Source organism: Eptesicus fuscus, chromosome 2 (assembly GCF_027574615.1).
Source record: "Eptesicus fuscus isolate TK198812 chromosome 2, DD_ASM_mEF_20220401, whole genome shotgun sequence".
NCBI lineage: Eukaryota > Metazoa > Chordata > Mammalia > Chiroptera > Vespertilionidae > Eptesicus > Eptesicus fuscus.
Window position 1 is genome coordinate 46962791 of NC_072474.1, and position 18788 is coordinate 46981578.

Here is an 18788-nt window from a genome sequence, read left to right on the forward strand (position 1 = left end):
ATCTTTGAGATCCTGTCCAGCTCCAAGTTCTGTGATCCTTAAGAAAATAAACAGAATTTTAGTTTCATCTTCTCTTGACTCCTGTGCCTCCCCAAGTCTATTACCTGGGGAAGCACAAATCAGAAGGAAAATTCCACCAAAAGCACAAAATAAGGAGAAAGGGATGAAACCACGGGTGTCCGGTCTCTGAAAAATTCATAGCCTGTTGTTAGGGAAGAAAAGCAGGTCATGTTAATATGTAAGCAACATATGCTTTTAGTAATACTCTCTTTTTGCCTTTCGGTTGGAGTATAAGTTCATCATCTTTGTACAGATTCGTATGGATTTTCTTCCTCTTTTAAATGCAGCATCTTTTCTTCAAAGGACTTCAGACATCATTAAAGAATAAGCTGCAGAATCAGATAGATCTGGATTTGAACCTTGGGTGAGTTAGTTACTATTCCATTGATGTTTCTTTATGGTAAAGTTGGGGTTTACTATGTACCTGATAAGGTTGTCTTGAGAATATCAGAAATCATTCATGCAAAGGGGGTAGCAATGTCATAAATGCTCAAATCTGCCTGGCTCCTTCCCTCCCTTCCTACTGCTAAGCTGCAGAAGGGCTGGTCCGTGGGGCTGCACCCCCTGCTGGAGGCCGGGAACATCCACGCCACCTGTGACTCCTGCAGGGCACTCGGATGGGTGAATGAGCAGCAGCAGGCTTTCCTTCTGCCAAAATAGAAAGACGGCAGATCCTGAAAAAGCCTAGGTTAGGCCTGCAGAGTACGGGGACATCACGAGGAGACGGAGGTTCTGAGGAAGCTATTTTTAAGTGGCTTCCTGCCGAGAGACTGAGCTTTCAGGGTAGGGTTAGTTCAGCCCATTGCAGCTTTCCACCTGAGCCGGGCGCCTCCTGGCACGCATCCCCATCTGCTGGTACAAAACGAAAAACTCCTGCCTCAGAGGCACAGCTGGCATCACTAGCCTTTTCTTTAGAGCAGCATGCCGAGGCCCAGGTCAGCACTGAGATCTGGGGGCAGGGGGGAGGAAGAGGAAGCTTCTGGAACTGAAGAGAAATGCGGCTTCCTATTGAAAAGGGGAATGTTATTTTTAGTCTCAGCATGAGTTGCTTCGTTGTTCCTCCTGAAGTCAGCTTCTCTTTAAAGTGACCTTCTGGTGGGGGAACTGCCAGGTTAGAGACCTGGAGAGTGGTAACAATCGACTCTGCACCCAGGGCTTAAAACATCAATCATTACTTCATTTACTCTTGAGCTCGGGCTGGGCTGAGCAGCCTGACTCGACTTGGGCAAGGTCAGCTGAGGTAGCATGAAGGCTAGTCAGGTGTGACTCAATGGCTGGAGGCTGGAATCGTCTTACTTCTTCCCTGCCTCACACATCTGCTGGTTGAATTTGGCACTGGCTGTGACCTCAGTGAAGGCTGTTGGCTGACACCTCCACGTGGCCACATGGCTCCCTCCGAGCATGGTAACTGGGTTCCAAGAGGGAGTGACTCAGGGGGACTAGGCAGCAGTTGCGTTGCATTTTCCGGCCTGAGCTTGGAAATCACTTCTATTCTTGTCACAGGTCCTCCTAGGTTCACAGGGAAGGGGTGGGCCTCCTCCGTCAGCGGGAGGAGTGTCCGCGTTGTCCTGTGAGACAGGGGCCTCATCGTGGCCAGATGGGAAAGGACCACCGGCACAGAGGAACTGTGGAGGAGTGGAGGCATGGGTTTGTTGGAGAATTAAAGTCAGATCTATTTCTTTTTTTAAATTTAAAGATACAACTTTCAAAAACTGGAATAATTAATTGGGATGTATGGAGAAATGGCAGTGTAATAGACAATAGAAGAATTTTTAAAAAACTCATTCATTTGGGACACACTGTAAAATCAACTATTTTACACCATTGAATAGTCTTGCTTAGAAAGGCCTTCTCTGTTTCAAGGTTATTTGTCCATGATTTTTAGTATTTCTATGGTTTAATTTCTGATAGACTTGGAAATTATTTGGATGAAAGGAGGAACACAGGAGTTCAGATGGATTTTTTTTCCCAAGCAATTTACGAGTTGGAACATCCACTTACTGATTAATCATCTTTTCCTCATTGATTTGAAATTTTACTTTATCGTATACTAAATTCCTATATATTTTGGGGTCTACTTTTGGACTCAATTATTTTAATCCACTTTCTAATCCTACCAAGATAATTCTGCAACCCATGAGCTCTGGAGCTAAGCGGACCTGGGTGTGAACTCAGAAGCAGCTTCGCCATTGCCTACTCCAATTCTTGAAGCCTCCATTTCCTTGTCTGCAAATTGAGGGTAACTGCATACCTCATTGGGGTGCTCACAAACAATGACTTCACATGCTGTGAACAACTGGTCAGCACTAGCTCCTCGCGTCTGTGCAGGTTGCGTTCTCGGGGAAGCCGGCTCAGGCGGAGACCCATGCGCAGGATGTTCATTTGGGAATGCCCGGGGCTCTACCCTGTGGGAAGGAGGGAAAAACGAGTGCCGGGCAGAGGGACGCCTTAAGCTGGGATGCAGACCCAAACAGCACCTCAGCCACCTTGAGGGAGCTCTGGAGGTCAAACGGCCCTTCAGTGGTGTCCTGGGTTGGACGGGCTTTCATCCAGCGCGTCCATCAGTGTTATATGGAGCCGCCATGGAAGTGGGTGTGACCTGCGTGACCTCTCTGCAGCTGAGGCCATCTGCCAAGGGTGCTCCCAGCGGCTGGGCCCACAAGTCCCCTGTGAAAGAGGGATCTTGGTGGCACATCCCCGGTCCACCACAGCACCTCATGCACTTCTCATTTCTCCGCTCCCTCATTTCCAGTTCTTTGAGCGAAGAGCAGTTCTGCAGAGCGCCGCGCTGCAAGGTTCTTGTCCAAGGCCCTCTGGGATGCTGCAATTCCAATCCTCTGTGCACCACGAAGGCATGAGAACACCCTGGGGCGTGAGGAGGAGACTCGGGCATGAGATGGGGAAGGGGAGGCGATCCAGCCCAAATGGAATGAGCCAAGCAAGGCTTTAACAAACCCAAAGCTTTCATTGCCAGTTAGCACACTCTTCTTTTGAGAATTTTATTTCTAGATCAAAATATTGACTGTCCAGGGGAATGTGAATGTGAAAATCAGGCTGTGGAATGGTCCTGTGGCTACAAGAACAGTATCTGTCTAGATCCAATAAGACGAGGCCATCCATTTGCTTTTCCTTTTATTATAAAAGTAAAATAAAAAATAGCATTTATAAATCCAACATTTTTTTCTTTTAAAGTATTTGATCTAAAAACATATTTACAATAGCAAAATGCAGAAAAAGGGGGAAAATACCATTTTCAGCACTGATTGTAACCATGTTTAAATATTGACAGGTACACGTTCTTTTTCAAATCACAGAGATAAACCACATTAGAAAAAGCAGGAAGCATTTTTTAATTATACACTGACCCTCATTTCAAAATACCCCATTTAAGATATCCTTGATAAAATATTAAGAATTCTCTTAATCCTTAATCTGAAAGCACGACTGTGCCGTGGGCAGCCAGAGAGAACACCGGGTGGGGACCGTTAGCCTTTCAGTGACAGCGGGCGTGCAGCAGAGGGGCAGCGGCGATGACAGGAAAGCAGCTGGTAAGGCCCACAGGCGCGCCCCCTCCCAGAGGCACCAGCCCCGCCCAAGGCTGTGGCTGCTAGCTGCTCTCTGCCAGGGAGCCGCACTGAAATTCACTCAAGAACCAAAAGAGGCAGCCAGGTTTCTCTCGGAGGCCTGGGGTGAAGTCCAGAACCACCCAGGCCGGCCCGTGTCCCTCCAAGCACCCCGGGTGCACTGTCCCTTCCTTTTTTCGGCAAATCCAACGGAACTGCAGAACTCTGCTGTACAGGGCGTGGGAAACTGCCAGCGGGCTAAATTTTGCCTTCGATAGGTCCTTCCTGCCCGTAATCGTGGGGCATCTTGTGAAGCGTGAGCAGTGAGCTGCCGCCGGTCAGAGAGTCTGTGAAGCTGAGTTTGCGGAAGGACGTCTCCACGCCGCTGTCACAGATGCTGTCGTCGCGCTCGTCTGAGGGGGAACAGCAGGGAGTCACTAGGGTGCAGCTGGGAACCGGCCAGCCTTTCCTTTCATACCTTTCCTTCCAGCCCAGCTCAGAGTTTCGACCGAAAAGGCATGTGGGCTGTTTTTGCCCATTAGCTTCTACAAGTCACTACATTCCACCTACACCGACTGCTGCCACTGCCGTTCACAGTGGGGTGAGGGGCCAAGAGCACCCAGAATAATAGAAAGACTGTGAAGATACCAAAACTGTGAAGATACCAAAACTGTGAAGATACCAAAACTAGCCAAATGTTTTCACGTCTCTCTTACAACCTAGTCTCATGTTTATCAGAATCTTTTCTGAATTCTCTTGACTCAATGTGTCCCTTTCTTTCTTAGAAATCAGGTGTATTTTTCCAACCACTGTATTACCTATTTTATAGCTGAAGTAGGGGAAACTGCTGAAACTAAGCAAAATAAATTGGTGAAAGAAGCAGGAACTAAAAATAAGAGTCCCTTTCTGGACCTCATACGCTATTAAGCTCTATACACTGACTCAAAGAAATTTTGGTAGCAAAAAATAAAGTGATTTTGATGAAAATGAGTCTATACGGGACAATTAGGTCAAAATCTTCTTGTTGAGAAGTGTCTTTATGGATCTGAATGAACAATGTGAATTATTTCCTATACAGAGAGAGTAATCAAAGGAACAGAAGCATAATATACCTGAATCAAAATGCCATCTTATATATTAAATTCCAATATTAAAATGAAGACTCTAATGGCAGTGACATGGCTATTGTCTTGTTACTGACGGACTTATCCAATCATCCAATCTTTATGGGGTTTCTCTTATGCGTTGGGAACTGTGAAGTATTTTAATAATAACTACAAATCAAGGGCTTAATAAGGGCTTTTTCATACATAGTACCCATGCCTTTGTGCGGAAGGAACATTAGGTCATAAGGTAGCAGATGTGGGTTGTTTTCCTGGTGGTAACATTATTCCTGTCCCGACCCCCCTGGAAGGGCCCCCTGACAAGGTGACACTGGTGCCAAAACTGAGTGGCCAGAAGGAGGACGGCAGGAAGAGCAGGTTCCACGGCCCTCAGACTGGGTGGGCTAGTGAGCCAGGGGAGCACAAGGACCACGGAGCAGCAGGCAGAGGGGTGGGAGGAAGGGCAGAGGGCAGCCACGTGTAAAACAGAGAACGGATACAGAAGGGACTTGCCGCCGAAACCGGTTTGGCTCAGTGGATAGAGCGTCGGCCTGCGGACTGAAAAGTCCCAGGTTCGATTCCGGTCAAGGGCATGTACCTTGGTTGCGGGCACATTCCCAGTAGCGGGTATGCAGGAGGCAGCTGATCGATGTTTCTCTCTCATGGATGTTTCTAACTCTCTATCCCTCTCCCTTCCTCTCTGTAAAAAATCAATAAAATATATTTTAAAAAAAAAGAAGGGACTTGCCTTTACCGTTCAAAGCCTCCAACAGTGCTAAGCACACAGGATGTGTGCAGTGAAGATTTGTTGAATGGGTGAATGAATTGGAGAGTATACAACAGGAGTACCACAATCTCACTAAGGTTTTAAAAATAGGTTTCTATTGATTTTAGAGAGGAAGGGAGAGGGAGAGAGAAAAACACGGATGTGAGAGAGAAACAGTGATCAGCAGCCTCCTGCATGCCCCCTCCTGGGGATCGAGCTCCCAACCATGGCATGTGCCCTGACTGGGAATCTAACCCGTGACCTTTTGGTCCATGGGACGACGCTCAATCAACTGAGCCACACCGGCCAGGGCTCTCACTAATTTCTAAAACTCCCTGTTGTGTGAAGAATGGACTGAAGGGAAACGGAAACTGATCAGGAGCTGCTGCAGGAACGGAGACAAGCAGTGACAGGGGACTGGACGAGGGTGGTGGCTGCAGAGAGGAAGAAACGAGATGGCTGGCTGTATGGCGGTTTGGACCAGGGCGCGTTCATAGGAACGCTTAGGCTTTTGTCGGGGCCTCCTGGAGCGTGGCAGTGCTTCTGACTGACATGGCCAATACTCCGTTCAAGTGGGAACAAGTCTCCTGTAAGTAGGGCAAGTAAGGAGGGCCCAGGACTGGGCTCTGGAGGGCTGAGTTTCAGAGGCGTGCGGAGGAGGCACCGAGGTGTGTGTGCTGTGGGAAAGCCAGGAGGGGAGACTGTGTGAAGCAGGGGGCATGGCCAACTGGCATGTGTGCTGAGAGCAGTGGAGAAGACGAGACGACGAGAAGGACGGTGAGCAGGTGACCAGATGCTGGGCATCATGAGGTGAGCAGACCTGGTGGAGGGGGGATGGGTCCGACTGCAGGGCCAAGGGGAGGAGAGAAGGCGGAAAGAACACCTCTGGGAGGTTCTCCTGAGCAGCTCTGCTGTGTGGCCAGCAGAGGGATTGTGGATAAAGGGGAAGTGGGATACAAGGAGTGCTTTTGTTTTATTTGGACAAATGAGGGAAACCACAGCATGCTTGCTAGGTGATCCAGTGGGAGGGAGAAACCAGGAGTGCAGGGGAAGGGATGCTGGGGGTGGGAAAGAAGAGGCATTAGATGGGTGCTTAGAGAGTGGGAGAATAAAGGGAAATACAGGATTGTCGGGCTGTGAGCGAGTCCATCACGTTACATGTTTTATGTGGCTGACAGGTGGAGCCAAGAGCGATGGGAGATAGGTCTGTGTCCCGAGCGTGGAGGAGGTTGAGGGGCTGGGATAGGCGGGGAGATGAGATGTCCTGAGTGTGGGGGAGGCTGAGGAGTGGGGGGCAGGGGGGCGCGGAAGAGAAGCAGTGCCAGTGCTGTTCCCCCATCTCTTTTACATTTAAAAGATGAGAGAAATACTATTTACCTTAACCACCCACATGTTGTTTTTAGGATTTGCTGTGAACCTAAGTAACTCACATGTAACTGTGACCATTCCTGGGGACAGCCCTTTACCTGAGCAGCGGTGTCAGGAGGGCAGGAGGGAGAACTGTGAGCCCCCGGCGGGCGGGGAGGAGACAGACGCCGGGACAGTATATCCAGGAGACAATGGTGGGGAGGACAGGCCGTATCCCAAGCGACCGAACACACTGGCCTGAGAGGCAGGAGAATATCTCAACTGCTTTTTCTGTCTCGTTCTCTTTACCTATCTGCTGTCTCGTGGAGGCGGGTGAGAGAGGCCGGGAGTGGGCCTGCGCGGCGGTCTTCGCGGGGCCGGGGGCGGCCGTGCCCGCGGTGCAGGAGGCTGCCTGGATCACCTCGATGGCCTCCGTGTAGCCCATCTGTCTCAGGGCCTCCAGCAGCTCTCTTACTGTCCCCCCAGAGACCTGCAGGGGAGAAAGGAAGGAAGGGCATGTTCTTGTGTGAAAACCGGTGCAGGGAACCGCCAGGCGCGGTGAACGCCACACCACACCCCTTCCCTCTCCAAGCTGCTTCCTCCTCCACCAGAGCCAGGTGGTCCTGGAGAGGTCGGCGCAGAGGGCGTCTAAGAAAAAACGCCGTCTCTGAGTCAAGTTTCCTGTTTCAGCTCAAAGCACTCAGGAAATTACAGAGAAGTGCTTTATAGTATGGGGGGCGGGGGGCAGGGGGAAGGGGAGAGAGGGAGGGGGAGGGGGAGGGATGTGTGTGGGCCGAGGCAGGGAAACCACCTCGAGCTAAGTGTGTGCCGTGTCCCTGTGGAAGCTGAGGCCCTGAAAACCACTGAGAAACAGGAGCTATCAACCCAACTTTCCAAAGAAAATAATTTCTCCCCGTGTTTTTTGATCTTTTAGTTTTAGAAATGGAAACGTCACCAGGTAATGGCTCCACTAGGAGTCGCCTCACAGAAAGCGGATTCCATGTCCTGATACGGGATCAGGCATGCTCTTGGGAGAGGAAAGGCATGAATACTGATTACAGTCTGTTGTGTTTATTTAGGGACATCAACGTTCTGTGACCATCCTGACCCTCTAGGTAGCATTTTCAAAAAATTCCTTTAAAAAGAAATTCATGTTAGAGAGGGGGAGAGAGAGAAGCGTTGGTTTGTTGTTCTATCGATCCATGCATTCATTGTCTCCTGTATGTGCCCGGATGGGGACTGAACCCGCAGCCCTGGCGCATTGGGACGGCGCTGCCACCCACTGAGCTACCTGGCCCAGGCCCTAAGTGTCATTTTTGCATAAAATCTCCAGGTATCTGGAAATAGTGTTCCAGGAAGGAGGGTTTTTAACTTGGCCGGGGCCACCCTCAGGACATGGGTAAGGATGGATTTTCTTCTTTATAATTAAGGGAGAGGGAAGGGGCTGTGCTCAGTAGTGACATCAACAGAGCAAAGTCAAATACACATGGTTAGCAGGGTCAGGCGATGTGTTACCTCGTAATTGTCCATGAGAGTTTTGGAAGGAGCAGGACTCAGCCGGAAGGCGTTATTCAGTATCCCCAGCCCTAATTTCTGCGCCAGAGTGGCCCAGTTTTTGTCTGGATCGGGAAATTCTAGCAACTGGTAGAGCTGCAACTTTGCATCTTCGTTCAGCTGCTTCATGTCTCCTGAAGGAAACGGAGAAGAAACACGGCTGTCCTGGCTGAACCGGACACTCCGGAGGGCGGGGTGGCTGCCACACTGCTCACCCTCCAGTGCCCCCTGCAGGCCACCAGGCTCCTTTCCCGGAGAGTCAGCAGAAGCCCCGCTGAGCACCAGCCGCATGTGCTTTAGCAGATTACAACCGGCTATTCCCTTTCATACCTCCAGGACCTTCTGATTCAGAAATAACCACTGTGCCTTTTACAGAACATCCAGATAATGCCAGCTCTCCCCCCCCCCCCCCCCCAAGTCACGGTGTGGGGACAGCACTGGTTAAGAGAACTCACCTTGTGCCAGTAAATCATCAGCTGTAAACTCGGGCTCATATGGTTTCCCATTTAATATGTCAAATACCTGGTGGGAGAAAAACACAGGGAACAACTGCACATTAAAGGGACCACAAGGGAATTTTTTTTTTTTTTTTTAAATTAAGAACTCAGCGTGTCCTTCTTGGGAGGACCCTGTAGATGGAAAAGTGGAGAGAGCAGTCAGTGCCACGGCCCAGGGTACGCGGGCCCTTTGGGACTTTGGGGCGGGAGGCTGTTCCACAGGAGCTGTCTGAGAAGGGTTGGAGGACCCAAGCCAGCCTGAGAGAGAGCAAGGGCCAAAGGCAGTGCAGGCGGCCACGCCAGCCATGTCGTGGTCAGTCATTGGTCAGTGAGGTCTCCTCTAGAGCTGGGGCGGGGGAGGGGGATGCCCTTCCTCAGAGCTGTGCAGCTGTGTCCCCTCGCTGACCCCCTCCCTAGGAAAAGGCTTACGAGAAGGAGTTTTATAAACTTGTTCAAACAGAGGTACAGAAATGCTCATAAGGCCTTCTAGCCTCTACATTCTAACTGAGGGGCCAGGAAAGTCTTAAGTTAAAACTGAAAAAAATCCCACAGCGATGGAGGCCTTTCTGTGTCCTCTGCAGTCACGTGGCTGCTGGCTGCCCCGGGGAAGGAAGGCTTGGGTCACTGAACTGGGTTATCTTTCTGCATTCTGTGGCGAGGCTTCTGGGAAAGCCAGGTGCCGATGTAAAAGGAGAACCGTGTGGTCTCTGCCGGGGCACGCGGGCCGCAGGAGCCGTTTTTGGATGTGGAGCAGCGCCTCCCGAGGAAGTCGATTTCGTTGTGTTGGAGATCTGTGTGCTGCCCACCTCCTCCCTCCGGTTCTTCTCACCGGGCCAGGAGGACCTCGTACCTGCTTTTCACCTTCAGGTCTCAGATGAGTGGCGCTTTGAGGAAGGCTTTAAGTCTGTTTACTCTGTTCGTATTATTGAACTCCTCAGAAGACTCCCCAGTTTCCTTCTACGTTGGAGAAATCACTTACCAAAGTTCAAGCAAACCGTAGCGTTTATTCTAGCTTCAGAAATGAAGACGGAGGCAATCCTGGTGTGAGTTCAGAATGGGTACCTCCTAATGTGAATTTTGTGTTTTCTCTGGTCTAACCTCTCTCACAACTTAACTCGGATCAGATTAGGCATACACTTCACACTCAGAACTCTGCTGACCTAGATCTCTCATGGATAAGCTTTTCAAGATAAGCACACAGATTGTTGTTGGGGGCATACAGATCTCCACACAACAAAACCAGCTCTTGATAAGGAGACTTTCTTAAAAAACAAAAGGCAAGGGCTTTGGAGAATAAAAACCCAGGCAGACCCTCTGTTCTTACATTCCTGAACCTTCAGCTCCCACCCCCGCCCGCCCCCCGGAGCTGCCATAAACACTGGGGCTACACTCACCTGCCAGTTGGTGGCCATATCGAGAGGTGTGGTTCCAGGCACAACCCCTTCATCATCTCCATCCCTTTCCCACGAGTCATCTAGGTCATAGAGAGGCTCAAAGTTCTCCAGCAGGGGATCTGCTCCTGCGAAGTCAAGTTACACAGCATTAAGTAAACCCAGACCTCTTCAACTTCCAACTGCCTGCAGGGGTCAGATTATATACATATATAAAACATTACTTATCTATACTAATAAAAGGGTAATATGCTAATTAGATCGGATATCTTCTGGACGGCCTTTCGGATGTCCTTCTGGACAAAGCCATGGTGGTGGGGCTGAGCAGAGGCAGTTAGGGGCAATCAGGCCAGCAGGGGAGGGCAGTTAGGGGGTGATCAGGCTGGCAGGCAGAAGCGGTTAGGGGCAATCAGGAAGGCAGGCAGGAGAGCAGTTGGGAGCCAGCAGTCCTGGATTGTGTAAGGGATGTCCGACTGCTTATTTAGGCCCGATTTCATGCACCGGGCCTCTAATATATATATATATATTTATATATATATATATTATATAAATATATATATATATTTCTACTGAAATATCCAGAGACTCTCTCTTAAATTCTAATTTGTTTTGATTGTCAAGGTATCTGATACATCCATGGACACTTTAAAAAAAAAGACTTGGAATACTCTGACTCTCACACTTAACTCCATAGGATAGACTGAATGATGCATCTTTAATTTAGGAACCAACAAAGGCAGTTTACAGGTGCTTGGGCGCACCCTCAGGATGAGAGTCCTAAAGTTCACAACTATGTGCATGTCTCAACTTCCTCCCCTAGTTGCTCAAAAGAACAAAGACGCTTGCTGTCTAGTGACAACATGTTCAGTTTTATTCTTGGGTACAGCATGCCAGGGCCCTGATCACTGAACAAAAACACCAAAAAACACCTCTGCTAGGATGGATAGTGACTGAAGAATCTACGGCTGATCTTAGAAAATCTAGTCTGTTTCTTAGCCCACAGCAAGAACCACCAAGAGTAACTCCAAGATTAGAGCTCAAGTTATTTTTCAAAGTCTTAGCAACTCTTAAGGAGAGTTTAGCTTAATGTCTCAGGACAGCATTAAGTGAAGCACACCCTTATGGGAGGAGGAACTTGTTTTTATCTTGCTGGGAGAGCATGTGACTTGTGCTAACTGTAATAATAGGGAGTGCTAGATCCAGAGACATAGAAACATGGAACAGACTGTCGAATCTCAGAGGGAAGGCAGGGGTGGGTGTGGGTGTGGGAAGTGATTAACCAAAGAACTGTATGCATATATGCATAATCCATGACACAGACAATAGTGTGGTCAAGGCCTAAGGGGGGTGCGGGGGGGGGGGGGGGGAGCTGGTGAGGGCTAGAATGGGTCCATGGAAAAAAAGGGGACATCTGTAAATACTTTCAATAAAGATTAAAAAAATAATAGGGAGTGTCTCCTGAGAGTCAAAGGAGAATCTTGATGCTATTTCTTATTTCATTATCCCAGTCCTAGCCTGATGTACGAGGCAGTGCCATCTGACAATGAAAACAATGGAGAAATTCAGATGAACAATGACAGGACCAAAGACCAGAGGAGCTGAGCTATGTAGGTTCCTTGAGTGACCTTCTTCATGACTTTGAGCCCAAGACTAAGTTTTTCTTTTTTTAAAATAATTCTTCATTGTTGAAAGTATTATGTATGTCCCCCTTTTCCCTCTAGACCCCCTCCCACCCCTCCGCCAGCCCCAGGCCCTCACTGCCCCATTGTCTGTGGCCATGGACCATGCATATATGCATACAAAGTTCTTGGTTAATTACCTCCCCCCCCCCTACCTTACCCCCTCCCCCACCTTCCCTCTGAGAGTCCACACTCTGTTCCATGCTTCCATATCTCTGGATCCACTCTGTTCAACAGTTTATTTTGTTACTTAGATTCCATATATGAGTGAGATCATGTGATACTTATCTTTCTCTGACTGACTTCTTTCACTTAGCATGATACTCTCCAGGTCCAGGACCAGGTTTTTCATCTGAGTTTCCTCATTTATCTACTAAAGACACTGCTCCTTGAAACTCCTCCCATGGGATACTGAGCGTTCAAGATAAAGCATTTTTGAAAGGGTTATAGCTTCTTGCCTGAAGGCATTTCTTAAATACAACCACTGACTTACCAAACTAGAAGCTTATTCAAGAGAAAGTTGAACTAGACAAAGAATAGAAAAGGCTGCTGGGATGCTTGCTGCTGAAGCCAGCACATTTATTTGGGATATGATTTTACTTGTCAGAAAAATGTGGTGTCCCAAAGAAATTCCTACATCTTTCTAGACTCAGCTTTTTAAGAAGATATTTAATCTGCTCTGTTTTCTTGAATTAATAAAGCATTTCCTTTCTAAAAATTTTTAATAACCTCTCAAGTAAATCTGAACTATCTGGGCAGATATGAAATACCAATTTCATTAAACAGACTTGGAGATTCTAAGTATTCAAGGTACTAGAGATTCAAGAATGAGCAGGACTAATTTTTCTATACTTCATAGGAGTAGAGGATTAAATGGAATAACACCTGCAGATCCTTGAGACGGTAGGGAGAGAAACATAGTAGGGAGAATAAAGTTTGGAAGTTCAGACTGACAAGGCGTGAGTCATAGCTCTGCCAGTTCCTGGGACCCTGAGACTGAGTTGAAAAAGTTTCTCTAGTCTGTTTCCTCAGCTATGAAATGGGATAATGCTGATGGGATTTGTCTCGAGACAGTGCATGTGCAATGCCTAGCACAGTGCCTGGTACAGAGTTAGGTCAATCAAAATGCTACTAATTTTTAGTGCCTCACACATGATAGTACTCAATATACTATCAATACATGTCCCGTTTGTTTTTTCCTCTTACTTCAACTTCTAAGAGCCCTTTCTTGCAAAAGGAAATCTTTAAATTATTTCTTATACCAATACGTTTCTCCTTCTGGGGACTCCTGATGTGATGATACTGTGCTGCTCAGAATTCTAGAAGGAATTAAATTTGTGTTTAAGATCTGTTGTCACGGAAGTCCACTAAACAACCCAAACCCACGACGAACGGGTGCATTGGAGAGTAAAAACTGACACGACGCTCGGGACGAAGCCCAGGATTGCTAGTGCGAACCGCGCTTTGTGGCCGTTACAGTGAGATGCGCCTTGCAGCAGCAGGGCTGTGGCTTAAGGAAGGCGACAGGGCTGCGGGGCTGCAGCTGGGTTTGCATGGCTGATACCATTTTCCACAGCGCACTGCCGGCGGCCTTACCTGCTGCTTTGAGAAGAGCCGCCATCCGGGTGGAGCCTCTCCCAGCCGCTATGTGCAGGGGTGTCGTTCCATCATAGGTGGTGCTGTCTACGTCGGCATCACCCTACAACCCGGCCCGCACAGAAAATGGTGAGTTGAAGGTGCGCTCGCCCCCCTGACCCCCCGTCTCATGGCTCCTTGAGTTGTATTCCTCGCACAGGTGCCCTGTGGGGCAGGCTCTGCCGCTGAAATAATCCCCAGTGCGAGCTCCCGGGCAGGGCCCACGGGAATGTCTGAAGCTGCGGCTCTGAAGCCTTGCGTAGACGTGAAGTAAGAGTGGAATGGAGGGAGAAAGGCTGTCACCAGCACCGTTTTTTGAAAAGGTTTTCCTCAATCGCCCTTGGCGTTTAATGCGAAGGCAAACAAGGGCATCCTTTACCTCCAGGAGCAGACAGCCGGCCAAGGAGATGTTGTCGTGCTCCACAGCCAGGTGCAGCGCGGTGCGGCCGGACTTCTGCTCCTGCGCGTTGACATCCGCCCCTGCGGCCACCAGCAGCAGCAGGCACGGCATGCTGCTGCTCATCACGGCCACGTGGATGGCGTTCAGACCTGCGGCCCGAGCACAGGGACTGTCACGGGGCGGGAAGGCGGTCCCAGGACGGCCCTCCCTGCAGCTGAAGGAAGTGACAAGACTGACCCACAGCGGGGAAGGCTGGCGGGGGGGCAGCACGGCTGGTGCTGAGGGCGCCTCTGGTCCGGCCAGTCTTTCCAGGCGCCGTAAGTCAGCGGTGGTGCCTGGAAACCCACAGTCTCCTTGTATGGTCTCAGGAGACACCGTGGGCAAATAAACATTCTCGGAGTAAATGATGTTTCTCCAGTTCACGCCCAGTATTGTCGGGCCGCTGCTCATTCCTTCTCCTGACTAACGCTCCCAAGTCATCTCTGAAGGAATCGGCTCTGGTGAGCAACCGAAGTCCTCACAGAGATGATAACTCCAGGTGACTCAGGTTAAAAGCACTTCGGGTGCAAATAAAATAATAGCCCACATTTATCAAACACCGACTAACTGTTTAGAACGCAGATAGTGACGGTTATACCATGATGTGTGAGTTTTCTCTTACCTTCCCCATTGGGGTGGTTGATCAGTGGAGCTGCCTTCCAGTGCTTGAGTAAAATCCCGAGAATCCTATCCTGTCCTTCTTTGGCAGCAAGGTGCAAAACAGAGTTTCCCAAGCGGTCCAGAAGGCTCAGGTCGGCCCCAGCCCTCAGCAAGTCCTCCACCACAGCCTCCTGCTTGGTGATCACGGCCAAGTGCAAGGGCGTCTGGGAAGTTGGAGAAGGGGCAGGAGATAACACTGTCAGCAGCAAGCACTTATAACCCATGGGCTTGACAGCCGTCAAGGCAGTGGGTCATTTGTCATTCCCAGATCAGCTATCTCCTCACCTTTGCAAAGGAATTACTCCCTGCCCCCTATCATATACGAATGAAGTATATAAACTGGACTTTTAGCCACGTATTAAGATTATTTTTTCCATTTACCATTCTGAATAGCTTTGTTGTTTCTCATTCCAGCTTACTGATTGCTGATCTATTAACTCATCTATTAGTAAATTTAATATTCTTGAAATTCTAGGATTCTATCTTCAGCTTATAATTCCACATGTTAACAAATCAAATCAAGGCTACAGTTTTACTGAGGTTTAAATGAACCACTCAACAGAAACCAATGAACAAAGGTACTGTTATATTGATATGGGAAATAAATTTGTTAAATTAAAAAATATTGTTCCATGGACTGGCTCCATGAGATCAATCAACAGAACTTTCTAGACCCCATAAAAGGTATCAAAGGATTATCTACTTTATAACTTAGACAACAGCACCACCTCACTAAGAGAGCTCAGATGAACAAACAAGCTGACCTGCTGAAACCTACTAGGCAGGTAAAGAATCCGTGTAAGTCCCCTGCCCATAAGTAGGACCTCAGCGAATGCAAATGTTTTGAAAACTGGGTGTTTTAAATATGCATAGGACAAACAGAATCACAAAAGTATCTTTCATAGAACTGAGGTCAGAGAATAGCAATCTACCTACCTACCTACCTACCTACCTACCTACCTACTTACCTATATATTTTAAAAATATATTTTTATTGATTTTAGAGAGAAAGGGGGAGGGAGAGATAGAAACATCAATGATGAGATAGAATCACTGATCTGCTGTCTCCTGAATGCCCCCCACTGGGGATCAAGCTGCAACGTGGGCATGTACCCAGACCGGGAATTGAACTGTGACCTTCTGGTTCATAGGTCAATGTTTAACTGCTGAGCCACATTGGCCGGGCAGCAATATGTTTTTATACAAATCAGTCTATTTCACAGGAGCCTGTGAAATCCAGCCTGTCTAGTGACAATGCACTTAAACTTCCCTCTCAGTAAGCAGCTACTGTAGCAGTGCCAGCTCGAGGTCCTGGCTGGTGTGGGTGCCCACAGCACGTGGGAACTTGGATGGAAGATCTCAGCTGTCTAAGTCTCAGTTACACTGATTAATACAGTAGAAACAGACAGGATATTTTGCCAAATTTCCATCCCCACCCCCTTTTTTGGGTTTTTAGGACTATATCATGGCTTGAAATGGAATGATATCCTCAAAACTTTAGGTATGTAAGCTCTTGGCTAAAAGCCTTCCTCTTGAAAACTAAATAAGTAAATAAATAAAAGCTGTTCATTAATCAGAATGCTATTTGGGGAGATGGAAAAAGAAAATAGAATGAAAATAGAAGATCTGAAATGGTAAGATCTTATATCATTTAGAGATTAGGGATTATCTGTAGTATCAATATAATTCTTTTTATTTTTTTATGTTTTGCTATTTTTTTTATTATTGCTTAAAGTATTACAAAAAGTAGTACATATGTCTCCTTTTCCCCCCCATTGACCTTCTCCCGGTCTCCCTTACCAATTCTTTTTCATATCATACAAATTCTTTACCATAAGAGAGGAGTTGTTTTGTTTCAAAGTTTTATCCCATGGTCCCACCAAAAGTTTTCTGTGATATTTCAGGCTCTTGATCTTAAACCCCAGGATTATGTCTTACACCATCACACAATATGGGGACCCATAAACAGAGAAGTTATGCTATGCCTGTTGTCATGTGGACGTATGCAAACATTCCTCGAACCAAGCAGACAAATGCCCCAGCAGCCCAACTCCTGCATGTATGTCTGAGAGATACAAATCCACAGCGGGGCCTGGGTGAGGACACTGATCGCAGTATCGTGTACGGAGGTAGGAAGCAAGAAGCTGGCTAAGTGTCCACTGCTGGGAAACAGGTACATTACAGGTGGAAGATGGACACTATGGGATTCTCCTCAGGAACTAGAAACAATAAACCAGCTCTTCCCACAGGTGTATGGGTGAGTCCCATGAACAGAGAGGGCAGAAATCTAGGGGCATGTATAGCACAGTCAATTTTGTATTTAAAAAAAGACATTCATGAAGAACTATGCGCGCGCGCGCACACACACACACACACACACACACACACACACGAGTACATGTAAAACTGAAGCCCAAATAAGATCTGTGGATTGTATCTATGTCAGTTTCCTGGTTTTGATACTGAACTATAGTTATGCAAGATGTTACCATTGGGGAAACTAGGTGAAAGATACATGGGACCTTCCGGTACATTTTTTGCAGCCACGTATGAATCTATAATTACATCCAAGTACAAATGAAAGGAAAAGGTTAATGCAGAGCAGGATCCGTATGTATAATATACTATAGACTGTATATGAGAATATACTAAAATATCTACCTATTAGGAATTAAGCTATATAAACTTCCAGTTTTAAAAACAGTCATGGGGATGTAAGTACAGCATAGAGAATATAGTCAAAATCCTATATAATAGGGTAATAAAAGGGTAATATGCAAATTGACCCTAAGGGTGGAATGACCAGACGACCGCTCAACCAGTCACTATGAGGTGCACTGACCACCTCTCGGTCCCTTTCCCCGGCCAGCAGGCTCCGATTGCCTGATGGAAAATGGGGAACCGAGGGTGGGGGGTGGGGGATGCAGGTGGCGCCAGGCTAAGGCCCCCACCCCACCAATCGCCCCACACACAGAGGGCAACCTGCGGCAGGGGCGGGCCAGCAAGTGGGTGGGAACAGTCAACTTATCGGGCCCATCCCCCAGCGTCAGGCTCTGATCACCCAATGAGGAACAGGGAACTGGGGTGGGTGGCAGCAGTGGGCAGGGCCAGCTGTGGGCAGCCGGGGAAGATGGCTCTGATCACAGGCCAGGCCTAGGGACTGTACCCACACATGAATTTAGTGTGCCAGGCCTCTAGTGTTGTAATAACTATGCATGGTGTTAGATGGGTACTAGAATTTTCAGGGTGATCATTTTGTAAATTTATAAATGTCTAATCACTATGTTATACACCTGAAATATTGTATGTCACTATAATAGCGTATAATAACATATGTCAACTGTAATTGAAAAATGGTGTATAATAGTATATGTCAAGTATAATTGAAAAATAAAAAAAAAATAAAGCTTATATGTTTATGTAGCTGATACATGAGAAAATACTTACAAACATAATAGTTCTATTTGGGGGTGGGGCTGGGAGGCTTGCATGTTGTCAGGGAGGGCAACTTGGGATTCTCCAAGGAATGTACATCCTTCTGTGCCTTTTTAAAAACTATAAATATATATTACTAGAGGCCCGGTGCACGAAATTCGTGCATGGAGGAGGATTGTCCCTCAGCCCAGCCTGTACCCTCTCCAATCTGGGACCCCTGAAGGGATGTCCGACTGCCCGTTTAGGCCCGATCCCTGGGATCCCTAAACGGGCAGTCGGACATCCCTCTCACAATCCAGGACTGCTGGCTCCCAACTGCTTGGCTGCCTGCCTTCCTGATTGCCCCTAACCATTTCTGCCTGCCAGCCTGATCACCCCCTAACCACTCTGCTGCCAGCCTGTTTGCCCCCAACTTCCCTCCTCTGCCGGCCTGGTTACCCCTAACTGCCCTCTCCTGCAGGGTTGATCACCTCCAACTGCCCTCCCTTGCAGGCCTGATCCCTCTCAACTGCCCTCCCTTGCAGACCGGGTGCCTCCCAACTGCCCTTTCCTGCTGGCCATCTTGTGGTGGCCATCTTGTGTCCACATGGGGGCAGGATCTTTGACCACATGGGGGCAGCTATATTGTGTGTTGCAGTGATGATCAATCTGCATAGTAC

At 48.1% G+C, this 18788-nt stretch overlaps 1 protein-coding gene across 1 annotated transcript in view; it reads right to left on the bottom strand.

The window, feature by feature from the left end:
* Positions 1-3175: 3175 nt before the first annotated feature.
* The window catches only part of NFKB1 (nuclear factor kappa B subunit 1), a 132928-nt gene continuing 117315 nt past the window's right edge, over positions 3176-18788 (bottom strand). The window contains exons 17-24 of the mRNA XM_008156643.3: positions 14657-14858; positions 13975-14144; positions 13557-13659; positions 10285-10409; positions 8849-8915; positions 8355-8527; positions 7149-7329; positions 3176-4036 (exon numbers count right to left, since the gene is read on the bottom strand). Coding sequence (XP_008154865.2) covers positions 3882-4036; positions 7149-7329; positions 8355-8527; positions 8849-8915; positions 10285-10409; positions 13557-13659; positions 13975-14144; positions 14657-14858 — 1176 coding nt within the window. The 3' untranslated portion in view covers positions 3176-3881. The remainder of the gene's footprint in view (positions 4037-7148; positions 7330-8354; positions 8528-8848; positions 8916-10284; positions 10410-13556; positions 13660-13974; positions 14145-14656; positions 14859-18788) is intronic.